Source organism: Dermochelys coriacea, chromosome 2 (genome assembly GCF_009764565.3).
Source record: "Dermochelys coriacea isolate rDerCor1 chromosome 2, rDerCor1.pri.v4, whole genome shotgun sequence".
Taxonomy (NCBI): Eukaryota; Metazoa; Chordata; order Testudines; family Dermochelyidae; genus Dermochelys; species Dermochelys coriacea.
This window is the reverse complement of record NC_050069.1, coordinates 229,712,784-229,738,639: the sequence shown is the minus strand read 5'-3', so window position 1 is coordinate 229,738,639 and position 25,856 is coordinate 229,712,784. Positions and strand designations below refer to the sequence as shown.

Sequence of the window (25,856 nt, the reverse complement as noted above, 5' to 3'; positions counted from 1 at the left end):
CGAATACAGACTAACACGGCTGCTACTCTGAAACCTCTAATTTCTTGAGCACTAAAAAAGTTCTGCTTAAGTATTTTGGTGAATTCCTGGCTCCACTGAAATACACGGGAGTTTTAGTCATTGACTTCAGTGGAATCAGGATTTCATCCTTTGGCTTTTTTGGTAAGCAAGGAATACAGGCTTGTGAGCTGTGTATATGCACAGATACTTTTTTTTAATTCCATCGTAAAAAACTAAAGGACTGTGTGTAGGCTGCTTGATGCAGAGCTAGTGAGACAGATTGCTGAATTGGTTCATGACAGTGAACGCTCTGTAACAACTTTTAAGAAGTGGGGAAAGGCAGACTGAGAAATAATGGAATCAGAGACTTAGTACAAAGCTCTATCTGTTAATTATTTTTCTTTGTTGCTTTTTATAGTTTTACTGTAAGAGTCTGTGTGGCTTTTGAAGGTCAAAGTATTTCAGATAAGATAGGTAAGAAAGTTTTATGTACCTATGAATTATTTAAGGCTCATTGATTTAAGTTGGATATTTTGACTGCATTCAAAGAATACAGCATTGGGTCCTTTATAAATTAAGAAAATACTGTCTGTTTTCGTTTTGTTTATTTAAACTGAGCAAGTTGTCAAAATAAAAGCAAGAACTTGACTATTTTGTAATGCTCTTAAAAGAAAGAATCTTAGGAAATAGAAATTGTGTACAGTACATGTTGACTGTGAAAATAAAGTTACAGAGATTAATTCAAATTATACATATTCTGCACTTTGGATCAATGCCTAGTGTGTGCTGTAATCTAGCAACCCATTTTGAAATGTAGGCTTTTATTTTTACTGGAAAGAGTTTATTGACATTAGCTATAATTTTGTTCATGCTTTTTTTTTCCATGTTAAAAGTTTCATATACTTACATTCTCTAGCACTGCAAGCTGAATTGCAATTAGATTCATTGAAACAGAAAGGAGCTGTTAAAAGGACCCTCTTCTTTGATTACCATCAATCACATCATTTCTTCCCCATTGTGATAGAAAGACAGAAACAGCTCCATTGCCGGGACTTTGTTGTTTATCTCCGAGTAAGTGGTTTACAATATTCTTGGCTGTCATCTCATAGTTTTAGTATTATGGGAGGAATAAAAAAATAAAATATAGAAAAATGCCAGTCATGTTGTTAATCTCAGAAATATGAATGATCAAAAAGTAAAAAGCACTTATCATGAACATTCTATAATCACAAAATTAAATGTGAGAAAGACCTATTAGGTCATCTTGTCCGTTCCTTATCAATAAAAGATAATTCCATACAAATCTTTTGTCCAGTTACATTCAAGGAATGGGGCTTCCCATGGGTGAATAGTCCTCAGCCACATATGTTTTAATGTCAGGAAATTTTTCCTGCAATTCTGCCTAAGTTTTCCCTTTTCCTAAAGCATGTTTATACTGTGTAAATCACTTATTCTATCTATGGTAAGATAACTGCATTAAAATATTAAATTTAATGATAATTCACTTTTCAATATCTATTTCAAAGGGACTCTGTCTAGCAGTTTATGGCTAAAATGTAGGTTTTGTCAAATAAATATAATTAGATCTTGAAATGTTAATAGAAACACTTTCACAAACAAAGTTATTTGGATGTAAACAGTTGCACACCACACACTGATGATCTAGTGCATGAGAACAAAACACTGAAACTCATTAGAAGATAACTATAAAACAGAAAGACTTGGGCAAATCAGCTAAGCTCTTGGTGTCCCAGTTTCTTCAGCTATGAAACTAGGATAATAATGGTTACCCACCTTTATAAACCACTTTGAGATCTATGAAGGAAAAGTGGGACATAAGTGCAAAATAATAATGATAATGGTGACTTGTCCTCCCTTCATACAGTGATCCCCTCTTTTTTCTTATATGATGGATCTGGAGTCCTAAATAGCTAATATTAAGCATCTATCTGCTTAATCCACTTCCTCGGTGAAGGAAAAAGAAGTGAGGGTTATCATTTGAGAGAGTCACCGCATCCATTTTGTGCAGAATCCTTGGAAGACCCATAGGAGCCTCATGGGCATATTTCCACCAAATCCCTGTAGCTAAGAAATATATGGAGCCCACTGGAGTATTGCTTTAAACCTTTGTTCAACATAGCTGTCAGGTCTCAAGAGATGGTTTAGCAGAGCTGTCATTTAGTCTTTGTCTTCTTCTCCAGGATGACTACTGTTCTCCAGTCTCCAAGAGTGGAGCTTTTGTGGAGGTATATTTATGAAGGAGAAAAGATTACTGTTGCTCACCTGTAGTTGGAATTGCTTAATGCATTGTCTGGGTAGGCATTAAGGCCACCCTGGAAAGGCAGAGGAAGGTGACGTGGGGATAAGAAGGGCTTTAGCAGTATATAAGGAGCTGCATAGGCAATAAAGATGGTGGACTTTTACCAAGGCTGATGTGTATAAATCCTTGGTTATGGAACAAACCAAAAATATTGCCTCCACAGATCCACACGTGCCCTCCCTCCATTCCTGCCAGGTGGTCAAGAACTGATGGGAGTTTTAGATACGGCCTCATTCTAGGCTACTGCTTTGAAAAAGTTCTGAGTCTACGCAGCTCAGCAAGCTACTTCCAGAGTGTGGGTCTGTGGAGGCAATGTGTTCTGAGACCACTAGTTAAAGGTGAGTAACCTCGCTTTCCTAACTATACCACCTAATCAGAAAATGTCTGCAAAGACCCTCTTCAAAGAATCACTATTTTATTCCTTCAGTACAAACAAATCCCTGAATTCATGGCCGTTATCACTTTGCCTTTTGCAGCCATTTTAAAGTGTTGTTTTTATTATGTGATTACCTTTCACAGGATGAAACAGAATTTCGAGATAAATTATCTCCAATCAGTGTTAGTTTGAATTACAGCTTGGATGAATCCACTTTTGTAGATGACCTAGCTGTGAAACCAGTACTGAACTATTATCAGGAAAGCACTGTTAGGGAGCAGGTATGGACCTTGCATGCAATATGTTCTATATATAAACATTATCTGTCACATCTTTCTTAAAATAGTGTATCGTGTTCACAGAAGTTATGCAACGAGAGTTTAATTAATTCAAAATATGTATTTAATGGGAATAGAATACCATGCATCTTTTAAAACTCTTCCCGAACTATTGTTTTGATTGCATTGTAGAATATAAAGAAAAGGGGTACTTGTGGCACCTTAGAGACTAACACATTTATTTGAGCATAAGCTTTCGTGAGCTACGGCTCACTTCATCTGATGCAGTGAGCCGTAGCTCACGAAAGCTTATGCTCAAATAAATGTGTTAGTCTCTAAGGTGCCACAAGTACTCCTTTTCTTTTTGCGAATACAGACTAACATGGCTGCTACTCTGAAACTTGTCATTGGAGAACATGTAAGCCCCAAGTTATAGTGGGGAAAAATATGAAAGATTCATATATTCATATCTTACAAACCATTACATACATAGTCATTGAGATTACTCATGTACATAAAGGCTTGCAGAAATAACCCCTTCATTTGTGGCATTGCTGGTAATAATCAAGACAAGGAAGTGAATTGATTTTTTTCAAGGAAAAACTCTAATACCATTGATACTTGTTTTGAATAGGCTTTCATTCTGGTGGATTGTGGAGAGGACAACATGTGCATTCCTGATTTGAAACTTTCAGCTACACCGTAAGTTTAAACAAAAAAATAATTGTGCTATGCCTAATAGAATACAGGTGGTCATTAAAACAGCTCAGAAAGAAATATAGACACTTCTAACTCCCTTAACTACTAGATGAAATATGAAACTCAGGTCAGTTGCTGGCTATAGCAATGCCTTCTTACTGATGCCAAGTACCAGGTTTCCAAGGAGAGAGAAAGATAAATCCTATATATGGCTATTTTTGTCTATATATTTGTCCCAAACATTCACTGTACTCAGCAATGATAGGGAAACATACAACCAAACAGCTCAGCTTCCACCCCTGAATATCAGTAGATAATATGAATTGCTATGGCTATTGCTTTTCACTTTATTTGTTTTTATGGCCTATTTGTTTTTGTGCTTGGCACTTGATTCTCAACGTCATAATTTAGTCAAATTAAGTCATAATTAAGTCAAAAACATGGGGGAAAGGTTATAGGTTAGGGGCATCAAGGAATTATAGGCAGTATAATGGGTCTGGAGTTGTGCTGTCAAGGAACTGGAGAAGGCCATTGGAGGCAAATGTCAGTGTGGAGCTAGTGTGTGTCTTCAAAGTTCATGATTAGAAGTATGTGCGTCTTGGCTAGGGCTGTGCAAATAATCACTTTTTTTGGTTCACTGTCCAAACAAAAAAAAAGTTTTAAAATTGTTTGGTTTGAGCCTAAATGAAAAATTTTCTATTTTCTCGATGAAACAAAAAGCCAAAAGTCTCTCTTCTGACTCAGGAAGAATGGAGACTCAAACCCAGGACTTCCCAGGTGAGCTAAAGGCTATAAAAGGGGACTCCACCACCTCCTTCTCTTCTGTTTTGTGAATGACACATAAGTCCCCTTGCGAATCTAGCTCAGGATTTTTTAAATTTTTTTGGCTGAAACTATTTAACAAATTTGTGAAAAATTCATGAATAGTTTTGGCTGACCTGAAACTGCATTTGCTGGTGAATAAAATATTAGTCTGAAAAATTTTGCCCAGCTCTAGTCTCAGTGGATCTAGGAGATGTGCTGATTTTGGGGGCTGAAATCCTTTCTCATTCCATGGGGATCAGCTATTCCTGTATAGGTAGGGTGCAATTAGAGCTTTGGAGTTTAACACAACTTGCTTTCCATATTCTGTTGTAACTCACTTTGCATGTGCCACTGTGGACAGTCATTCGCCCGGACCACTTCCTCACTGTTCTAGAGTACACTCCCTTTTTCACAATTTGCAAATCTTTTGTGGAGTTCTTCCGTGGGATTATTTTTGTGTTGTAAATTGCATGTCAAGTAGCTGGTTGTGCATAGAACTTAAAGGCAGGTTTTTTTAGAAAATTGCTACATTTTTGAGTATAGACACTAGGAGAGCAAATGGACAAAACAGGTTGATTAATTGTGAATATTTATAATCCAATTAATTATTATTTTCAAAGTTCATGATCAGATGTATGCTTTTATAGAGATAAAGATCAACTAATCATTGGAGAAGAAAATTGTGTCATGCTCATAATAAACTCATGGAATGATGGGGAAGGAGCCTATGAAGCTGAGCTTCATATAAAGATCCCACCTGAAGCAGATTACACAGGTGTTGAACGAAACCACAAGGTAATCATATTGGGGTATTCTGTGTTAAAAGAAAAAAGACTGGCACAGAGTTAAAGCACCCTGTGTATTCTAGCTAGGGTCAGATAACAGATTGGTGGCTTTAACAGAAAAGTAGTACAAATCTTTTAAAAAGTGTATTTACATTCAGATTAGTCGTTTTATCTTAGGCTATGTCTTCACTTACGATGGTGTGTATGGTCCATACACTTTGTGTCCCTGCACACAACATGGTATAAAGACAGTGAGGCACTACTAAGCACAGTTTCCAACTTTCACATGGTAAATAAGCATCCTGACTTTCACAATAAGCCAAAAATCAAGCTAATCCCATTTCAAAACAAGGCCAAAACAAGCCAATCCCTCAGAATCCCAACACACTATGTGACTAAATCCCTCCAGCGGGCAGTCTGGTACTGTGGTAGGCCCGCTGTGCCCCTGCTTGCCTCCCGTTGCCCCTGTTTGCCGGGAGCCGATTAAAAAAAAAAAAGCAACAAGCTGCAAGCCAAAAACTAACAAGCAACTCACAAGCCAATTAAGCCAAAAACATGCCCAATTACTGCGGTTTTTTTTGCAGGTTTGGCATGTTTGCTCTTAAGGCGAATGGAGTAAAGACACGCTAGAACCTTAGGGTATGTACCCTTCATAGCTCTCTTCATGCCCAAACAGTGCCTTCCATGGCTACGCTGCTAAAAACAGTGTGGTGTCCCACGGCCTCCCAGCACAAGGAAAGGCTCCAGAAGTGGGGAGGCAGTGGGGAAAGGCTCCAGCAGCTCCCCACAGCTGGAGCCTTTCCCTGCAGCAGGGAGCTGCTGGAGCCTTGCCCCACCACAAGGAAAGTCTCCAGCAGCAGGGAGAGGCTCTGGCAGGGGGAGGCAGAAGGGAAAGGGTCTGGGCACAACGTGCTTTTCACTGTGGCATGTAGTTACATGTATCCTACATGTGGATGTGAGTATAGACAAGGCCTTATATGTAGGCCAAGAAGCATGAAATCATAAGATATGATCATGTTTAGACGGAGGCTATTTAAAGAAGCTTGTCCAATTGAACTGTACTGTAATTACTTAAGCCCGCCCCAACCGTTTGTTTTTTTTTTTAAACAGATTCACTTATTCACTGCTGGACAGTAAGATAATATCACCTCATCTGCACATAAATCTCTTAAGCTGTTGCAACCTCAACTTTTTTTTTTTGAACGTTTGGAATGTGACACACAGAATGGCCCTGGGAATTGGAGGGGAGTTAATTTCCTTTCTAGAGAGAAATGTTGTTAATTGAGTTGAAAGTAATCTACAATGTATTTCTTGGTTCTTCTTCTGTCAATCTACTTTACTGATGGACTGAAAGTTGCCATAGGATAAACCCAGTTAAAAGAACTGATGAGAAGGAAAGTGAAGATGTTATTGAATATTATATTGTTAGAAATTAAAGAGAACGCCACCCCTTACGTGCACTTAAAAAGTTTCCCTTACTCCTTGCTTCTCAGTGTATTTTTCTTCTCCTGCTCTCTCACAGTAACTCTAACTTTGTTGACCGATGTACAGGAAAAAAGCTGTATTGCTCATAATGTGGCTGGGTTATTTTACTCTGTTGATCTCAAGACGCAATAGACCATTCTTCCTGACATTGTGGGATGGAGGGTTGTTCCTAAGCACACTGAAGTTAATCAGAATCTTTTCATTGACTTCAGTGGACTTTGGATTGGGTCCTGGAGAGGAGAGAGTCTTCTGATTAGAAATGGTGAGGAAAAAATTCCCCCTAAAATTTTTAGATGAAAAATGCCCTTTTTATCAAAATGTTATCAAAATCTTTCAGGTTTTTGTTACGAAAAAATAACCCCTAGCTCCCCAAAATGGTTTGTTTTCAACTACTGTAAAATGAATTTTTTTAGATCAAAAGTTTTCAATTTCTTTGATTTTTGTTGTTGTTGTGGGAAGTAAAATACATTTCCTGACCAGCTCTGCTTCTGAATGCTGATACAGACTTAATGAGGCTGTCTTAAATTTTCCATACATTTGCACTCCCATGTTCTGTGCACTAGAGCAGACTGATTAACCTTTCATTCACATCTCCTACTGTCAGCCCTTATTCAGACAGCGGGATTGCTATTTATGTCCTTTTTTAAAAATAGCAGAACATTAGTCCCAGTGTGTTCATAATTCTTAGGCAGCATTACATTTTGTATAGCAGATTTAGTTTTTGTAAACTTTTCATATAGTACTGAAAGCTAACCAATGACTTCTATTGATTTTAGAACTGTAAAAAAAAAAGTATACTATTCCAACTCTATCAGAGTTTGATACAACTCTATACAGAGTTTGATTTGAGTTTAATACAAATAAAAACCTAGAAAACACAACCCAAAGTGTCTGTGTGACAGTGAAATTCATATTGTACTATTTACCCATGTTCTAAAATATGCATGTAGTATTTAATAAGAAATGGACTGTTGTTCTCTATCTTCAATTGCTTTTCTGTGCTACCACAGTTGTTCAAAGCTTTTGAAGTCCTGACAAAGACGAATACACTATCTCTGTCATTTAAAAAAACAAATTGAAATGAAAAAATGAATGGATTAAAACATGCATCCTGTAAATCCCTAACGTTCCTTTACACCCTTTCCTCTACATTCTCATTGCGCTCTACCTCTCTGTCATTATAGAAAGAGGAAGTTTGCAAAAAGAGAAGTATTTACAACCATTTTTATCATCTTATTCCCAAAATGGCCTTACTTTCAGGTGCATTAGGTTCATATATTTAAAGGCTGATCTAATATAAATGCTGAAAGTATAAAAGAGTGCTTACAGTTAATTCCATTCATGAATAGAGTTTAAGCATCTTAACATGGTGATAGGCCTCTGGCTTGCCTTGCACAGGGCTAACTTTCAGCATATTTGGCTTTATCAAAACAACTTGCAATGTGACACCCAAGTCTCTTGGTTTGTAACCCTGGGTGAAATCCTGGGCCCATTGAAGTTAATGGGGGTTTTACCATTGGCTTCAGCAGGGTTAGGATTTCCCCCTATGTCTCCAGAAGTGTTTGTACCACACCTAGCACAATGAAGCCTTGATTCTGATTGGAACTCTGGGCAATGCTGTAATACAAATAATCAGAAGTCCCACAGTAATGTCGGCACAGTCCTTTAGATTTGTGATGGCACCAGTTACCATCATGCCATTAGCCCTCTGCACCCAAGGTTCCTCAGTGGCGCTTCACTGTATCAAAGACAGTGGCCCTCTCCATGTCTATAATCAGTATTGTCCCTATATAACTGGCCTTCCTGTAACAGGGAAGAGATAATATGCTCCTTGAAACCAATCCCACTGTAACAGCTGGATATAGTTCAGTTTGATAAAACAAGTGGACCAAATGTATCCCTCATGAACTTATTTATACACACTTTGGATCCAGAAAAAGAAAAAAGAAGAAAAAGGAGAACACAGGAGAGTTTTAGGCTCAAATTCTTCTCTCAGTTACTCCGGCATAAACCCAGAGCAATGACAGTGTGATATTACTCCAATTTGTTCTGTAGTTACTCTGGCTTAACTGAAAGATATCCCTTGAATGTAACCTGTCTGATATGTCTGTAGAAAGATTCCTTTGGCTAGTCTATAAACTTTAGGTACTCAGGGAAAATGATAAAACAATAATATTACTTTACAGGGCCCACAATTGATAAACTGTTCCAATTCCACTACATACGAGGCACCATTGAGTGTGCTATGTCTGTATTGTTATTGTGTTGCTACCTCAGGCTCTTATTTTCCATCACCTTGTACTTTGTGTAGCCAGATCAGAATGGTAGTTCTTTGCACTGGTATACATGACTATCAAAGTGCAACCCAGTGGAGAATCAGGCCCTCATTCCCCAGCTGCAGATTGATGCCCTTCTTAATCTTTAGGTGTAAAAGTCAAAAGATACCATTTATTTTCTTGACCCATTGCATATATTGATTCTTCCTTAAGTTGCCAGTTGGTTAATGAAATACAGTATGATCAACCCTATTATTAGTAGCAGTAATTTAGATTGTGGTAGCATCTGGGAGCCCCAATTATGGACCATGACCCCATTGTGCTAGGCATTGCACAAACAGAAAAAAAAAAAAAAAAGACAGTCCCTGCCCTGAAAAGCTTATCACACTGATCTTGGATGGCACAATAAACACAGGCTCTTGCCTTTCCACTCTGCAGGAGACTGGAGTCCAAATCCTCATAAAGTGATAAGTGAATGTAAATGAAGTTTCAGAGCAGCAGCCGTGTTAGTCTGTATTCGCAAAAAGAAAAGGAGTACTTGTGGCACCTTAGAGACTAACAAATTTATGTGAGCATAAGCTCACGAAAGCTTACGTGAGCTTATGCATCTAAGGTGCCACAAGTACTCCTTTTCTTTTTGTAAATTAAGTGTTTTCCTAGCCCCTGCTAGGTGTTTGTCCACATGACAAAGACATTAAACAATTTGGCACAGCTCACTGTCTCTGCTCTGGCTGGGAACAGCAGAGGCATTGCAGTCAAAATGAGAGCCTTGGCTGCAATGTATGGAGATGGTCTCACATGGCTTCTCACACAAATAGCCAGTGCTATTAGCACTATGCTTTTGTGGGCGGGAGAGTGATACACTTAACAAAAAAATAAAGCTTTTTTGGCTCACTTGTAAAATCTTGTTAGTGAAATGGGTACAAGGTTGCTAGCTAGATGAGATATGATTTAATTGGAACTAGATTGTAAACCTCTTGGTATAGAAATCAGGTCTTCTAATGTTTGAATAGCAATAATCCACCTGTTGGCACTCAGTCAATTGAAAAGCATGTCCATCTACATTGTCTGGGAAAATACAACATTATTGTGAAAGATGGTTAAATAACTTTTTAAAGGGGGCGGGGGGGGGCATTTTTTTTCAGTAGTCTGGGTCCATTAACTATCCTGTTACCAATTAGTAGTTCACTGCTGAGACAGCCAAGACAGTCCGTTTGTTCTTAGTGCATTTGTAGGCACTGGATTAGTTAAAGCATCCAGTCATTTTCCAGTTAAAATGTGCCCTGGGAGTACAAGTGTTAATTGGTGGAGTTTAGCGGCTGTTCAAGACTGCCAAAAGGGCCACGTGCTACTATAAAAATATAAATTGCTGCACACGGCTAGTAAAAGGGTTCTGTGGCTGAATCTACAATGTTGCTCAGTTACATGTGAAACCAATGGAACTGGCAATGCTGGATGCGTAAATCTCTCTCCTTTTTCTTGTTATCCTCCTGCTGCCACTTCTAATTTTGCTTTTCTACCTCTAACTTTGCTGTAACTACCTCTAAGAGGTGATCTCTGAAAAAGAAAAGAAAAGTATTACCAAAGATAATTTCACATTTTGGACATCCTATCACAGACTGACCCTTTGTCCCATCCCTATATTGCACAAATTAGCTTTGACATTGTCTTTTACATAAATGCTGCACCATCAGCCACTTACAGTCTAATAAAGGATCAGGCCACTGATTTTGCATGAATCTCTGAAATTTAGTTCCAAAACCCACCTATTTGCTTAGACTCTTTTGGCAAGAGGAAGTCACAAAGGGGTTGGTATACTTTGTGCTGGTGGATGGTACAACTTTTATATAACAATCTTAAACTATATAGTACTGATGCTTGGACATTTATGTAACATCTGAAACTAAATTTGCACAAGAGAAGGATTGAGTTGAATTTATGCACTTAGATTCCTACACACATTTAACTGCAATTGTTAGCTTATCCACAGTGTGAGTGCCTATTCTTAGCTCCAAGCACCCTTGGCAAATCCTTTAAAATCATGAAAAGATTTAACAGGTTAAATTACCTCACAGCAGAAATTAACCACCTGATAAGTTATTAAAGGCAAATCAGAGAATACCAGCCCTTATCCCACTTCCTTCCCCCAAAGTATTGAGTAAATAGATAGGATTTGCAACCAGATGTCTTCATTACAGAGGTAGCTATACTTTTGACTCCTCCCTGTTCTCTGAGTGCAATTCTTTAAGGTACCAGAATTCATGCCTTCACCTGTCCTGGGTTGGAATCCCATAAGTCTCCCACTCTTAGACTAGATCTCAGGCTACGACCTTCTGTGTACCGTCCATGATTTCTCAGCAGGTCAACTGGGCTCAGAACCTGCAAGTCTTCCCTTTGGGAGCTCTAACCAGTAGTTAATACAGCGACCAAACAAAGTGTTATTTAATAGCATAGCATAGCAAAGCATGAAAGAAAAAGAAATTTAACACTACAGCGGTCTCTATGCATGTCTATGCTCTCTAAGGCTTACCATCCCCAGGAAGGCCCAGCTGCATCAGACCCCCTCCTTAGGGGGCTCATCCCTGTGTCTCTCAATCAGCCTGTTCTTCTGTGAACATCTCATTGACAACTGCCTCCCTCATCCTCTTGATACTGACTTTAACTGTTTTAAGTTCTTTTGATCTGTCTATTCCCAGCCTTGTAGTTGTGTAACTTGTAAAAGTTGTGTAACTTTTGGACTAAAGGGAAGGAGTATCTTCATGCCTAAAAGCCCAGCTATTGTTTCGTAACATCCTAACCAGTTTATCATTAGGTGTTTTACCTGGACCCTTGTAAAAAGAAAAGGAGTACTTGTGGCACCTTAGAGACTAACAAATTTATTAGAGCATAAGCTTTCGTGAGCTACAGCTCACTTCATCGGATGCATTTGGTGGAAAAAACAGAGGAGAGATTTATATACACACACACAGAGAACATGAAACAATGGGTTTATCATACACACTGTAAGGAGAGTGATCACTTAAGATAAGCCATCACCAGCAGCAGGGGGGGGGAAGGAGGAAAACCTTTCATGGTGACAAGCAAGGTAGGCTAATTCCAGCAGTTAACAAGAATATCAGAGGAACAGTGGGGGGTGGGGTGGGAGGGAGAAATACCATGGGGAAATAGTTTTACTTTGTGTAATGACTCATCCATTCCCAGTCTCTATTCAAGCCTAAGTTAATTGTATCCAGTTTGCAAATTAATTCCAATTCAGCAGTCTCTCGTTGGAGTCTGTTTTTGAAGCTTTTTTGTTGAAGTATAGCCACTCTTAGGTCTGTGATCGAGTGACCAGAGAGATTGAAGTGTTCTCCAACTGGTTTTTGAATGTTATAATTCTTGACGTCTGATTTGTGTCCATTCATTCTTTTACGTAGAGACTGTCCAGTTTGGCCAATGTACACGGCAGAGGGGCATTGCTGGCACATGATGGCATATATCACATTGGTAGATGCGCAGGTGAACGAGCCTCTGATAGTGTGGCTGATGTGATTAGGCCCTATGATGGTATCCCCTGAATAGATATGTGGACAGAGTTGGCAACGGGCTTTGTTGCAAGGATAGGTTCCTGGGTTAGTGGTTCTGTTGTGTGGTGTGTGGTTGCTGGTGAGTATTTGCTTCAGATTGGGGGGCTGTCTGTAAGCAAGGACTGGTCTGTCTCCCAAGATCTGAGAGAGCAATGGCTCGTCCTTCAGGATAGGTTGTAGATCCTTGATGATGCGTTGGAGAGGTTTTAGTTGGGGGCTGAAGGTGATGGCTAGTGGCGTTCTGTTGTTTTCTTTGTTGGGCCTGTCCTGTAGTAGGTGACTTCTGGGTACTCTTCTGGCTCTGTCAATCTGATTTCAACAATTTCCATCCCACCATCAACCTCAGCCTGGACCAGTCCACACAAGAGATCCACTTACTGGACACTACGGTGCTAATAAGCGATGGTCACATAAACACCACCCTATATCGGAAACCTACTGACCGCTATTCCTACCTACATGCCTCTAGCTTTCATCCAGATCATACCACTCGATCCATTGTCTACAGCCAAGCGCTACGATATAACCGCATTTGCTCCAACCCCTCAGACAGAGACAAACACCTACAAGATCTCTATCATGCATTCCTACAACTACAATACCCACCTGCTGAAGTGAAGAAACAGATTGACAGAGCCAGAAGAGTACCCAGAAGTCACCTACTACAGGACAGGCCCAACAAAGAAAACAACAGAACGCCACTAGCCATCACCTTCAGCCCCCAACTAAAACCTCTCCAACGCATCATCAAGGATCTACAACCTATCCTGAAGGACGAGCCATTGCTCTCTCAGATCTTGGGAGATAGACCAGTCCTTGCTTACAGACAGCCCCCCAATCTGAAGCAAATACTCACCAGCAACCACACACCACACAACAGAACCACTAACCCAGGAACCTATCCTTGCAACAAAGCCCGTTGCCAACTCTGTCCACATATCTATTCAGGGGATACCATCATAGGGCCTAATCACATCAGCCACACTATCAGAGGCTTGTTCACCTGCGCATCTACCAATGTGATATATGCCATCATGTGCCAGCAATGCCCCTCTGCCATGTACATTGGCCAAACTGGACAGTCTCTACGTAAAAGAATGAATGGACACAAATCAGACGTCAAGAATTATAACATTCAAAAACCAGTTGGAGAACACTTCAATCTCTCTGGTCACTCGATCACAGACCTAAGAGTGGCTATACTTCAACAAAAAAGCTTCAAAAACAGACTCCAACGAGAGACTGCTGAATTGGAATTAATTTGCAAACTGGATACAATTAACTTAGGCTTGAATAGAGACTGGGAATGGATGAGTCATTACACAAAGTAAAACTATTTCCCCATGGTATTTCTCCCTCCCACCCCACCCCCCACTGTTCCTCTGATATTCTTGTTAACTGCTGGAATTAGCCTACCTTGCTTGTCACCATGAAAGGTTTTCCTCCTTCCCCCCCCCCTGCTGCTGGTGATGGCTTATCTTAAGTGATCACTCTCCTTACAGTGTGTATGATAAACCCATTGTTTCATGTTCTCTGTGTGTGTGTATATAAATCTCTCCTCTGTTTTTTCCACCAAATGCATCCGATGAAGTGAGCTGTAGCTCACGAAAGCTTATGCTCTAATAAATTTGTTAGTCTCTAAGGTGCCACAAGTACTCCTTTTCTTTTTGCGAATACAGACTAACACGGCTGCTACTCTGAAACCTGGACCCTTGTGTTATCTTCCTAACAGCCCTGTCATGTGTACAAGGTCATTATTTCCTGAGCCAGTCACATTCGGTATTCATAAGTCCATTCACATCTGCCCCTCATCCTTCATACCAGGTTTGAGTGATTCATGCAAAACTGGGGGACTTGTCCTTTATTAGATTGTGGATGCTTGAAAATGTATTAACCAATGACCTTCATTAATCAGTATGAAGCAAAGGCCAGGATGGTCTGATACTGTATCCTCTTGAGAGAGAACCCTAGGCAAAGCCAATGAAGGTGAGATGAAACATCTTGATACAATTTAGCTTGACTCATTATTTTTCTCTTTATCTTCCGCTGCCAAAGGGATCATTGGATCCATTCCTCCCCTCCATTCTCCACACAATGTTCCTAAGGTGGCCATCAAAGAGTCAGAGCTGCCATTCCCAATACAAGTCCAACGTGCACAATATAGCAGCCCTTGGTTTAAGAGGGAAGGGGCTGCTGGCAGGGCATTCTCCCTCGAGGGCCTATGCCTCCAGTACCCATTCCTTGCCTTTACAAGAGGCTGGAATGGTTATCTGGACATACAGTAAAACTCACCTTTTTTTTCCTTCCTACAAAGGGAAGTTGGACATTCCCCAACAGCAATATTGACAGTATCAAGAGATGGATTCATGGGCAGGGACTTCACAGTTGCTTCATTTAGGACATTTATCATCCTTGCCAATCTCAACTAACTCACTAGCTCAGCAGGTCCACACTGTCCTTCACCAACCAGTAAGAGCATGAGGTGAACTTGCAGGCTGTGTCCTGGAGTTCTCACAGCTCTTTCTTATATAAAGAATGACCTGTCATGTATTACCTAATCTGTGGGACTTTAAAATTAAACAAAATTAGGTGGGAGAGACCTACAACAACAATTCCAAATGCATCCTGATTTTTAGAAAATCAGTGACTTCTGTTGTTACTTCTGAGTTTGTTTCTCTTATTAAAGATGCCAAAGAGGAAAACAGAAAAGACTGATCTTACTTTGTTTTCTAGTCTGTGTCTCTTAACTTCAACCGTCTTACAACTGCTGCTTCCTCTCCACTTAACACTTTGTATATAGGATTTTATACTTTGTACACAGATGATATGAGAAGTGTGAGCTGCAGGGGAAGTGGAGGGGGAAGCATCAGAACAAACTTTACATTGACTTCTCTAGAGAAAACGTGAACATATCTTTGCTAGAGGAAGATGAGAACATATCTTCAAAGTTGTTCTCAGAAGTGCCCCAGGGAATGCTGAAAGCACAGGCTAGACGATAGGCTACAAGACTGAGAGTTGGGAAGAAATGAAATGGTCTCTTTCTCTCAAAATACTGGCTAGTTTCCCATTTGTTTCTTTTTGGTGTCAGACTCCCTTCACTGGCCAACAGTAACCAATTAAGTTTCCATGTAGAGATGCACACAGGGGTTTGACATCAAAAGAAATTTCATAAGCAAAAAGGCATAATTTTCTCAACATTATACACTTTGCTCAGACCTTTGACCTCCATATTGGTGTTCTTTTGTTACAGGCACTACGTGTATTGAGCTGTGATTACAAGATGGAAAATGAAACTAGAATGGTCGTTTGCGACCTTGGAAATCCCATGGTGGCTGGAACAAATGTAAGAGACAACCAGATGCATTTGCTGATTTTATCTAATTGAATTTTAAGAGAAGCTAATGGAAATCTTCTCAATGAGCAGAATGCATCCCAATAAGCAGCAGCTAAAACAAATTCTTTATCTGGACAGGAAATTATTGATGTAATAAAATATAGTACTATACTGCCTTAAGACTAATAATCTGATGCTTGAAAACATTCATGACTTTTGGCCTGTTTCTGCTCTCACTTACACCAGTGTAAATTGGGATTCATTCCATTAGTGTCACCAGCATTTCACCAGGGTGGGAATCCTTATTCATAGTGTTGGATGTGTTCATTTGCTCCTTTTAATGTGACTTCAGTAAAGGATATTTTATTGTTCTATACTGTAAGTGAAATCCTATTGGGCCCAATTCTGAACTCACTGACACCAGTGTAATTCTTTTGGTTGAATCCAATTTACACCAGCGCAAATGAGGTTTGACTCATAATTAGTATCCTCACAAATATTTTCTAAGGTAAAGAAATTCTGCTTTTTAAAAATAAATGATGAATCTCTGTGTTCACAATCGCACTGGCTACAGTCGAGTATAGAGCTGGCTAACATAATGCAAGGCTCTATTTTAACCATTCTATTGCTGAACAATGTGTTTGCTGTAGTCTAATCTGTTATTCATACTCTATAAGAATGCTCTATAAGAAATGCATTCGTTCTGGCATCACAGAAAATTATAATTCACATTTGTCTCCTAATCTGCCTATTTTGGGTTTCTCCTGAGTGAAACAGAGAATTTGTCAACTGGCAGGTTGTGCTGCATTTTTATGAACAAGTGTCTGTGAGAAAAATTTGAGACAATCAAGTGAATTGCAGCATAAATCACCATGGCACTTTTTTGGCAAGTATTCTGGCTACAGTGATTAAAGATGGGCTGAAGAGGTGGTGTTTGGATCTGGATTAGGTTTGGGTATCTTTGTGGCTTGGGAGCAGAAATGCTGCTCATTCCACAGGGGACGTCCTCTCCTTCTGTCTCTTGACAAAACAGTTCAGGAAAAACTCCAGCAGCAGAACCTGACAGTTTCCTCCCACAAGAATCCTCTCCCATTGATTACATAACTATAAAAAGCTTGGGTTTAATTACATTTTTGATATTTAGTTAAATGATCATAGTATTACCCCTTTGAATTATGGTTAGGTGAGTATCCCCATACAATCATAATTCAAAGGGGTAATGCCATGACTATTTAAATATCAAAAATGTAATTTAATCCAAGCTTTTTTATAGTTACATAATATGCCATGCTAGTAAAACTGAGCAAGACAACTCCTGTGTGAATGAATTGTAAACATTTAAAATAATAGCTTTTAATTGGAAATTAGCATTGCTCACATTTTAAATTGGTAGGAGTTTAGCTGGATACCCTAATATTAGTGCAGGAGCTTTACAAGCTACTTCATAATCTAAGCTACCCAATATACTGGGTAGCAACAACTAGCAATAATTGGTATTTCTCTCTTAAACTCTCTAGACGGGAATTTTTTAGGTTGCTGTCTTGACACAGTTATTCCGACATGATATCAAGCAAATGTTTCTTCATGGATTATTTTCATAGTAGATCCCACCCTGTTAGCTCTGTTCGATGATTTTCAAATATTCAAGATGGGCCCGTCCCTGCTCTGAGAAATTCACAGCCTAAATGCCGACAAATAAAGAGGTTAGAGGAAGAACTGTCACAGTCTGAGCTGGCCCTTTAATGTGTTTGGGACTCAGCTGCACTTTTGCCAGGTTTAGGCCCCGTCCCAAGTGTAGCAAATGGTTCCATAGGTTTTGTGATGGAAACATCTGGTTAGAAGCTAGGCCTGCTGGGGAAGATAAAGGCAGCCTGAAGTTAATCAGAGAGTTTGGGGAGGGATGTTTCTTGAAAGAAGGCAGCTGACAACTCGCTAGAGCTCCCGGGCAGAAGGCCTGGGAGAGAAATCTGCAAAGACCCTATTGAGGGATGAGCTTTATCTGAGAAACATGCAGGGAGTAGGAGCTAGCAGTGTGAGAAGCTCTGGCTATGTAAGGGTTGACAAGACTTGAACCCAGGCTTGCAGGACTACCAGGCAATTACCATCCCCACACTGCCACCCAGTGGCAGCTGTAACGTGCGCACTCCCAGTGACCCACAATCCTCAGAGGTTCAATGCCACAGGAAGCTCTGCCTTGAGTGACCTGACCGACAGTGGCCTTAGTGATCCCTGATTGGCTCCTTGTCTCTAAATAAACCCACAAAATATACCAGGAATTGTTCAGGCAACAATTGGGTCCCCAGCTAGCAGCTGCAGCAGCAGCAACTGCCCAGCTTCCCTGTTCCTGAATTTCCATTCTTGACCTTGACTCTGACATGGATTCTGACTCCTGACTGACCCCTGGAATCCCAACATGGACCCCAATACCTGGTATTGACCGTTGGCCCATTTCCTGATTCTGCCTCCAGCTCTCACCCTCAGCTTGACTCTTGACTCTGATACTGGTTCTGACACCTGGCTTCCTTGAACCCCAAGCTCCTGCCACTAGTCCTGCCTACTATCACCCAGTATTTTGACAGGCAATGAGGACTGAAAAGAACTGTGAGCCTGGAAGGAAGAGCTATAGGGATTCTGGAGCCCGATTAACTGAGCCTGGAAAAGAGGGCTAGAAAGTTTTGAGTTTTCTGTTACTAAGCCTGACACCTGTGATGAGTAACGCACATACGTACATTACATTACCCATTACAGTATGTACAACGGTGATCTCTTTGAAGTATTCCCTGCTGTGCACTAGAAGAGTCTGCACAGCCCAACTGATGCACAACATATTTAGGCATGTTAGAAATCACACTCTGTAGTCTGCATTAGTGTTCTTTGTAGACAAACTCTTAGGTACATGTAAGCATTTATAGTGTTTTTCTGGTGCTTATTGGATAAACACCAACTTATTTATTGTATTGGGGGTATTTTATCACTACTTATTGATTTAAAAAAAACAACTAAAATCAGAAGCCTTATTTATAAGAAAAGAACCAAGAATTTGAAATTCAAGGTATATGAAGACTGTAATTTTAAAAAATCCAGTCGTCAACAAGTCTGGAAATACCATGTAAGCTTTGAATACTAACTTTAACTCTGGAACTAGATCTCATGGGGGCCTAGTGAAGGCCAAAGGACTGGAGTTCATGTACCAGACAGTTTTTAAGCTGTGTGATGGCAAACCAAGTTAGCACATCTCCAACAGTAAAATACCAGTCATTTCTTCAAATCACATAACTCATAAACAGCTGCTCTGATCCACCTCCAACTTTGTAAAACACTTTTGCTCTGGCAAGAGATCAGTTGTTTTTAAAATATTCAGTCATAAAGGGATTTTTTGTAGATGTTGTGGAGGATGAGATCATAATCAAACATTCTTAAACCCTTAACTACAGAGACACCACAGTGACTCTTCAATACCTGGAGCCTACAATTCTGCAGCAATTTAAGACCAACTTGTTTGGAAAGGCTAGCACGTTTGTGTGGCAGGGTTTAGTGACGTACCCTGTGGAATACTACTACTGCAGTAAAACGTAGAATGGTCTGCAGTTTCCCATCTTCAGAATACATTATTAGGAGCAGGATTACAGGGTCTCTGGCTTTTGTCAAATCAATGACTTTGAAATAATTTACTATACATGAAATGTACTTAACCTTTTCACAATATTAAAAAACAGGAAAAACCACAAAGCGTGGCCCAGAATGTTGACTATAACTTCATGCTGCCACTCCACAGTAAATATACCAGCACTAAAGCACAGGACAAGAAGCAGAAATTGAGTCTAAATATTTTTTAATTGAATTGCTTGTCTAGTACACTGAAAGGTATCAGATTGAGAGTCTTAAAGATTGAAGTACTTCCCAAGTCATTACCATTTCTGATGACTGTTCCATGGCCTCAATAAGTTTTATTCTACATATTAATGGAAGGTGTCTGCCAATAATGTTGGAGTTTTTAATGAAGTAATCTCAGCAAGAGAGGTCAAAGATTGAATGGAGATTGGAAACGAATTAGGGATAAGGCACACTTAACATGGGAAAGCGCTTTATCGTTCCCTATCCGATTGCCCAGCAACAACGAATCTATCAAAGCCATTTGCTAGAGAAGAAGTGAACAAGGCCATAACACTCACCGAACTTGGCAAGGCTGCAGGCCTAGAGAGCATCTTCCCAGAATTTCTGAAAAATGTACGTTAACATGGCCACGACTGGCTCAGATAGTTATTTCTCAACATGCATGCCGTTGGCCAAACACCCAAGGAATGGAAACAGGCAAACGTCATTGCCATCCTGAGACCAGGGAATGCAGCCACACTCCGAAAAACCACCAGCTGATGTCATTACTATGTGTAACATACAAGCTCTTGGAAAGGATGCTACACCAGACAGTTATATCTGTTTTTGAGTACTACATCTCTAAAGAGGATTTAGGCCAGGACAAAGCACCTGTGATCAGGTAATAAGACAGAAAATATCATATTGCCTCAATATAAATCCATGGTATGCCCACATCTTGAATACTATGTGCAGATCTGCCTGCCCCATCTCAAAAAATATATATTGGAATTGGAAAGGTACAGAAAAGGGCAACAAAAATGATTAGGAGTATGGAACAGCTTCCATGCGAGGAAAGATTAATAAGACTGGAAATTTGGAAAAAAGGCAGCTAAAAGGAGGGGATATGATAAAGGTCTATAAAATCATGACTGGTGTAGAGAAAGTAAATAAGGAAATGTTATTTAATTTTTCTCATAACACAAGAACTAAGGAGCACCAAATCAAATTAATAGACAGAAGATTTAAAATAAACAAAAGGAAATATTTCTTCACACAACGCACAGTCAACCTATAGAACTCTTTGCCAGAGGATGTTGTGAAGACCAAGACTATAACAGGATTCAAAAAAGAACTTGATAAGTTCATGGAAGATGGGTCCATCAATGGCTATTAGCCAGAGTGAGCAGGGGTGCAAAACCATACTCTTAAGTGTTCCTAGCCTTTGTTTGCCAGAAGCTGGGAATGGGCGATAGGGGATGGATCACTTGATGATTACCTGTTCTGTTCATTCCCTCTGAAGCATTGGACACTGTTGGAAGACACTGACATTAGACACTGTTGGAAGACAGGATTCTGGGCTAGATGGGCCATTGTTCTGACCCAGAGTGGCTGTTCTTATGTTTTTATGTCCCACCTGAGCAGGCACCATGCAAAGAAGTGCTTGACTGTCACCTTCTGTGGTACCAAACTCAGTTACGAGTATTTCCCAAAATATCTCAGGGTGGTTCTGGATCGAAGCTTCACGTACCACCACCATCTGATGAAGACTGCTGCCAAGATAAAATGCTAGGAACAATACAGTCCACAAACTAGTGGGGGCTAGTTGCGGAGCAGATCCTCATACCTTGCACACAGCTACCTTGGCCCTTGTCTTCTCAGCAGCTGAATACTGCATGCAGTACGGGCAGGTACCATAAATATGAAACTTGTCAATGTGTGATTTAACTATGAGAATTGTACAGGAGTGCGGAAGTCAACTCCGACTGTCTAACTTCCTGTTCTCATGCATGTCTTATCACCATCCCTCCAAAAGAGAAGCATCAACAATATGAGCAGGTGATAGTGAACCCAGGCTTCTCCATCTGTGAAAATCTCCAGCCCTCCACCCCCATTCGACATCCCACCATAAGTCCAGGAACACTATGACAAACAAAGGTCTCAAAACCTCAGGACTGTTGCCAAAAGACAATGGGTGGAGAATTTGAGAAAATAGCAGGGTCAAGAATCAAGACCTGCTCATGGATCCAGACCAAGCACCTAGTTTCACCATGGCACATAAGATATGGATCACAGTGAACCACACCAGAACCACACACTCGCATTGCCTACTACACAAATGGAAAATGAAGGACGATCCAATATATGAATGTGGAGAAGACATCCAAACCATGGAATACCTAGTGAACAATTGCCCTCTAAAATACTTCTCTGGAAGGACAGCCTTGGTTCAGTCCATGTTACCAGAAGCCATATCATTGATGACAAAACTTGGATGTCAACCTTTAATGTTGCTTTTGAAGTTGCCACACAAAAGAAGGAGAAGATGTGGTAAAGTAGGGAAGTTTGCCTGTTGTATTGGTATACAGAGATCTCAGTTGCCATGGTTGCCAATGTTGTACCTTTTGTATACACTAAAATACACTTTTCAAAAATAAGAGTAATGTGGGTTGTATGTAGGCAGCAATTGAGGAGCAGTCAACTGTCTCCTAGCATAATCCTGGATGACATAATAATGATAGAATGGAGCCTTAAGAGACGACCGTCGAGAATCTGATTTGGTTCATTATAATATAGTCCTGACAAAACTAATAAACTTCACTTGGAACATGAAAATGAAAATCATGTTAATATTGTGCCAATAAAGATAAACTTACTGCTAGAAATCCAGCAACATACTGGCCACTCCAATGGCCTCTGGAGATTCACCAGTGGCATATATGAGCACTATTGCTTCATTATTGTTAGTAGAGTCAACTCTCAGACATAGAAAAGACATATGACCACACAGAGGCAACATCTGCAGCTCATTAGTATTTTACAGTAGGAGTGCTGTTTCAGTATTAAATAAGGGATTAAGCCCAGGCTGATAGAGGTCTAATAGATCATCAAAACTGCAGTGCATGTCTGCTCCGTTAGATCAGAGGGAAACTATATCTCCGCTTCATTGGATCTCTGTTACATTAACACTAATAAAAATTCACCATACACTGGCCATTAGATACAGTGGAACAAATCCTGAATTTCTTACTTTGCATTCTTACTTCACTCAGTGAAACATAAGCGCGGGAACTTGGGGTGCTGGGGGTGCTGCAACACCCCATGTTTTGTACGGGGTCTCGGCCACTGGCCCCGCACCCAAGTTCCTGGCACTGCTGATTCCACGCCTGTAACTCTACTCCCAGCCCTGTGCCCGGGATCCTGGCTGCAGGACCCATGCCTGGGGCTCTGCTCCTGCCCCCAAGCTGTGATCCCAGACTCATCCCGCTTACCCCCATCTGCATCCTCCCCTGTCCCGGAGCCATGGTTCAGTCCTGGCCCCAGCTCTGGGGAGAGAGGGCCCAGACAGGGTTAAGGAGCGGGTGCGAGGTAAAAAGTTTGGGGACCATTGGCTTTCAGCACTCCCACTGTAAAGAGTGTTCCAGCACCACTGAGGTGAAAGTTTTTTCTTCATTAAATTTAAATAATACTTTAAATGTGTGTGTGTTGCAGATACATTTTTGACACTGCCACTACCACCTCATCATCATCATCAGAATGTAGCCATAATGACAAACTAAGTCCCTTCCAGGCCTTCAAGCATCTATTCAGCATCCGTTTACTTCAGGAGTGGTTTCTGTTCATTTTAGACACTACAAACAATGACAAGGATTATTGGTGATTATGCTGTTAAAATGATTGAAAGACAAAGACCTGAACTTGCAGCATGCTTTTATGCTAACAATATTGCCTTCCAAATAGCACAAAGTTAATAATTGAAGGAAAAGATTGAAACATTTCACCCTAAAAATAGTCCTCTAGATGGATTTCAACTCCCCAATCCACCATTATGTGCTGCAAGTGAAGAAGGAGAGGAAAAATTAACGGAAGACTTAAAGTATCAACACTGGCAATAATCCAAGATGGTTGGTAAAATATGAGAAATGATCAAATCGTGACTAGAAGCATGAATGCAGGATGAAATGCATTCCTCTTGAATGCTATTGATTCTAGGTCTGAAAAGAAAACTGTAGATTATTGTGTTTGTTTTGTTGAAGATGCCACACAAGCAAGCAGAGAAAAAAAAGAGATCTCTTCCAAACAAGAAAATAAAATGAAAAAGATGAGAACTGAGAAGTTCAAAGTTTGGTTGAAAATGGAGGATTGATGACCCAGTTTCTCAACAATACATGGTAGAATTCTCAAGAAGAATTTGTTTCTACATATGCACGTGTAGCCATGCAACCAACATTTTCAGGGAGCACAAGCAGGGTTCTGATCAAAACAGTGTGTGTCTGACACAAGGCAATAAATGTAATTTGAGGAGTATTTAGACGACCTTTATAGGCTGAACACTGCTGGCACAGTTTCAGTTCCAAATGAAAAACATTTCAAATAGTCCTGCTTCTATATTTTGTCAATTGACTCGGTTTTAGATTAATGGTGTCCCCTTAATAATTATTAATACACAATTACACACTGCTTGTACAAATCTAAAAATCATAACTTTAAAGAGTGCTGTTTTTCCCAGGATGAGTCGTCTTTAAAACTGCCACTTTTAATAACTGACTCTTTCATTTGTTTGGGGGGGTGGACACTTTAATGAGTGTCTCGATTAGGTCCACTACAAAAAATAACAGACATTTAAACCATCCTTTCAAAATGTTACTCACAAAACATTTGTTTTTTCCTAGTTCTCCACTGGCATCCGATTTTCTGTTCAGAATTTTGAAAATGCCGATTTCAGCATCAAGTTTGAACTGCATGTAAAAAGGTTAGATATTTTACCAAGTACACAATGATTTATACTCTAAATTTATATCCATATTTCAAAACTAGTGCTAAGAAGATTCATTGTAACTCTACAATGGATGTAATTCTTCTATGGCATTTCCTTTTGCAGCTGTTTTCTAGAGGATTCTAAAACTGGTACAGACAACTCTGTTGCCTTTTAGCTAAATCAGCTACAGGAACATGTTGATGGTTTTTCATTTGTCAAAATTCATTTCTTCTGGTTGTGGTCATTGGTTCTTTGGGTGCCAGCTTTATGGAATTTAAACCTGATATTCCCCTTCTGAATTGCTTGAAACACATAATTAGGTACGGCAGAATTCAATTATATATATTTATCCAATCAAAATGTGTGTGTGTATGTGTGTATATATGTATATGCATATATATATGCATATATAAAATGTTGATTGGATCATATTTAAGTTTGTTTTTAAGCATTTCTTCCCATTTGTTTTTTAATTTTAAATTTTCACAGTTGTGGGAAATTATGGGGAGATCAAACTGTAGGAGTGGTCAGACAATAATTATTTAATGACAGTAGATTCTGAAATTCAAAAAGTTAAAGCTTTATAACCATTAAAACACAATTGCATATTTTGACGTGTGATCTTGACAAAGTAAATGTTTTTAAATCAAACTCTAATAAGTTCTCAAGCAGCATTTTTATTGCCAAACTAAATTTTTATTAATATTGATGGAAATATTTCTTTTATTGGTTGTGTTTGTGCTGAATGATAAAATCTGATCCTTCCAAGCCTAAATATAATCCAAGTTTTAGAAACACATCCTGATGCAGAAGAAAAAATAAAAAAGACTGGCTTCTTCCTTATGCCCGTCTAAGAAAATAGAAGGTCCACAATTGGAAGTGGTCTGATTTTTTTCCAATAAAATGCTGTAATTAAAAAAGGCCTTTTTCCAAAAAAAAGTTATTATTGGAAAAACTTTATTTTTCTAAATTTTTCATTTTCCATGAAATTTGTTACTGATATTTTAATATTTTTGTAATTGAAATTATAAAAATAATTGTTTAGTGAAAATTGGAAAATAAAAATCTTGATAACTAGAACTAGTTAGAAATGTTGACAGTTTTCCATCAAAGGCAAAACATGTAAATCTTGATTAAATTTAAGGGGGAAAGTCAAAATTATTCATTTCAGCTTTCTCACTTCATTTAGATAATGTCAAACATTCTGATAAAGTAAAACATCTAGCTTAGACTACCATTTAGATTTATTTAGGTTAGACTTGCATTCATTTTTTAAATATTATATGTGTTGTTTTTAATATTTTAACATAAATATAACAGTCAAAACAAAATGATTCAGTGCTCCCAATTAAAACAAAAGT

General features: G+C 39.4%; 1 protein-coding gene across 1 annotated transcript in view; it reads left to right on the top strand.

Annotated features, from left to right (window-relative positions):
* The window catches only part of ITGA8 (integrin subunit alpha 8), a 173,555-nt gene that overhangs the window by 82,555 nt on the left and 65,144 nt on the right, over positions 1–25,856 (top strand). The window contains exons 16-22 of the mRNA XM_038392475.2: positions 419–474; positions 917–1,071; positions 2,840–2,977; positions 3,609–3,676; positions 5,125–5,272; positions 15,840–15,932; positions 24,410–24,489. Coding sequence (XP_038248403.1) covers positions 419–474; positions 917–1,071; positions 2,840–2,977; positions 3,609–3,676; positions 5,125–5,272; positions 15,840–15,932; positions 24,410–24,489 — 738 coding nt within the window. The remainder of the gene's footprint in view (positions 1–418; positions 475–916; positions 1,072–2,839; positions 2,978–3,608; positions 3,677–5,124; positions 5,273–15,839; positions 15,933–24,409; positions 24,490–25,856) is intronic.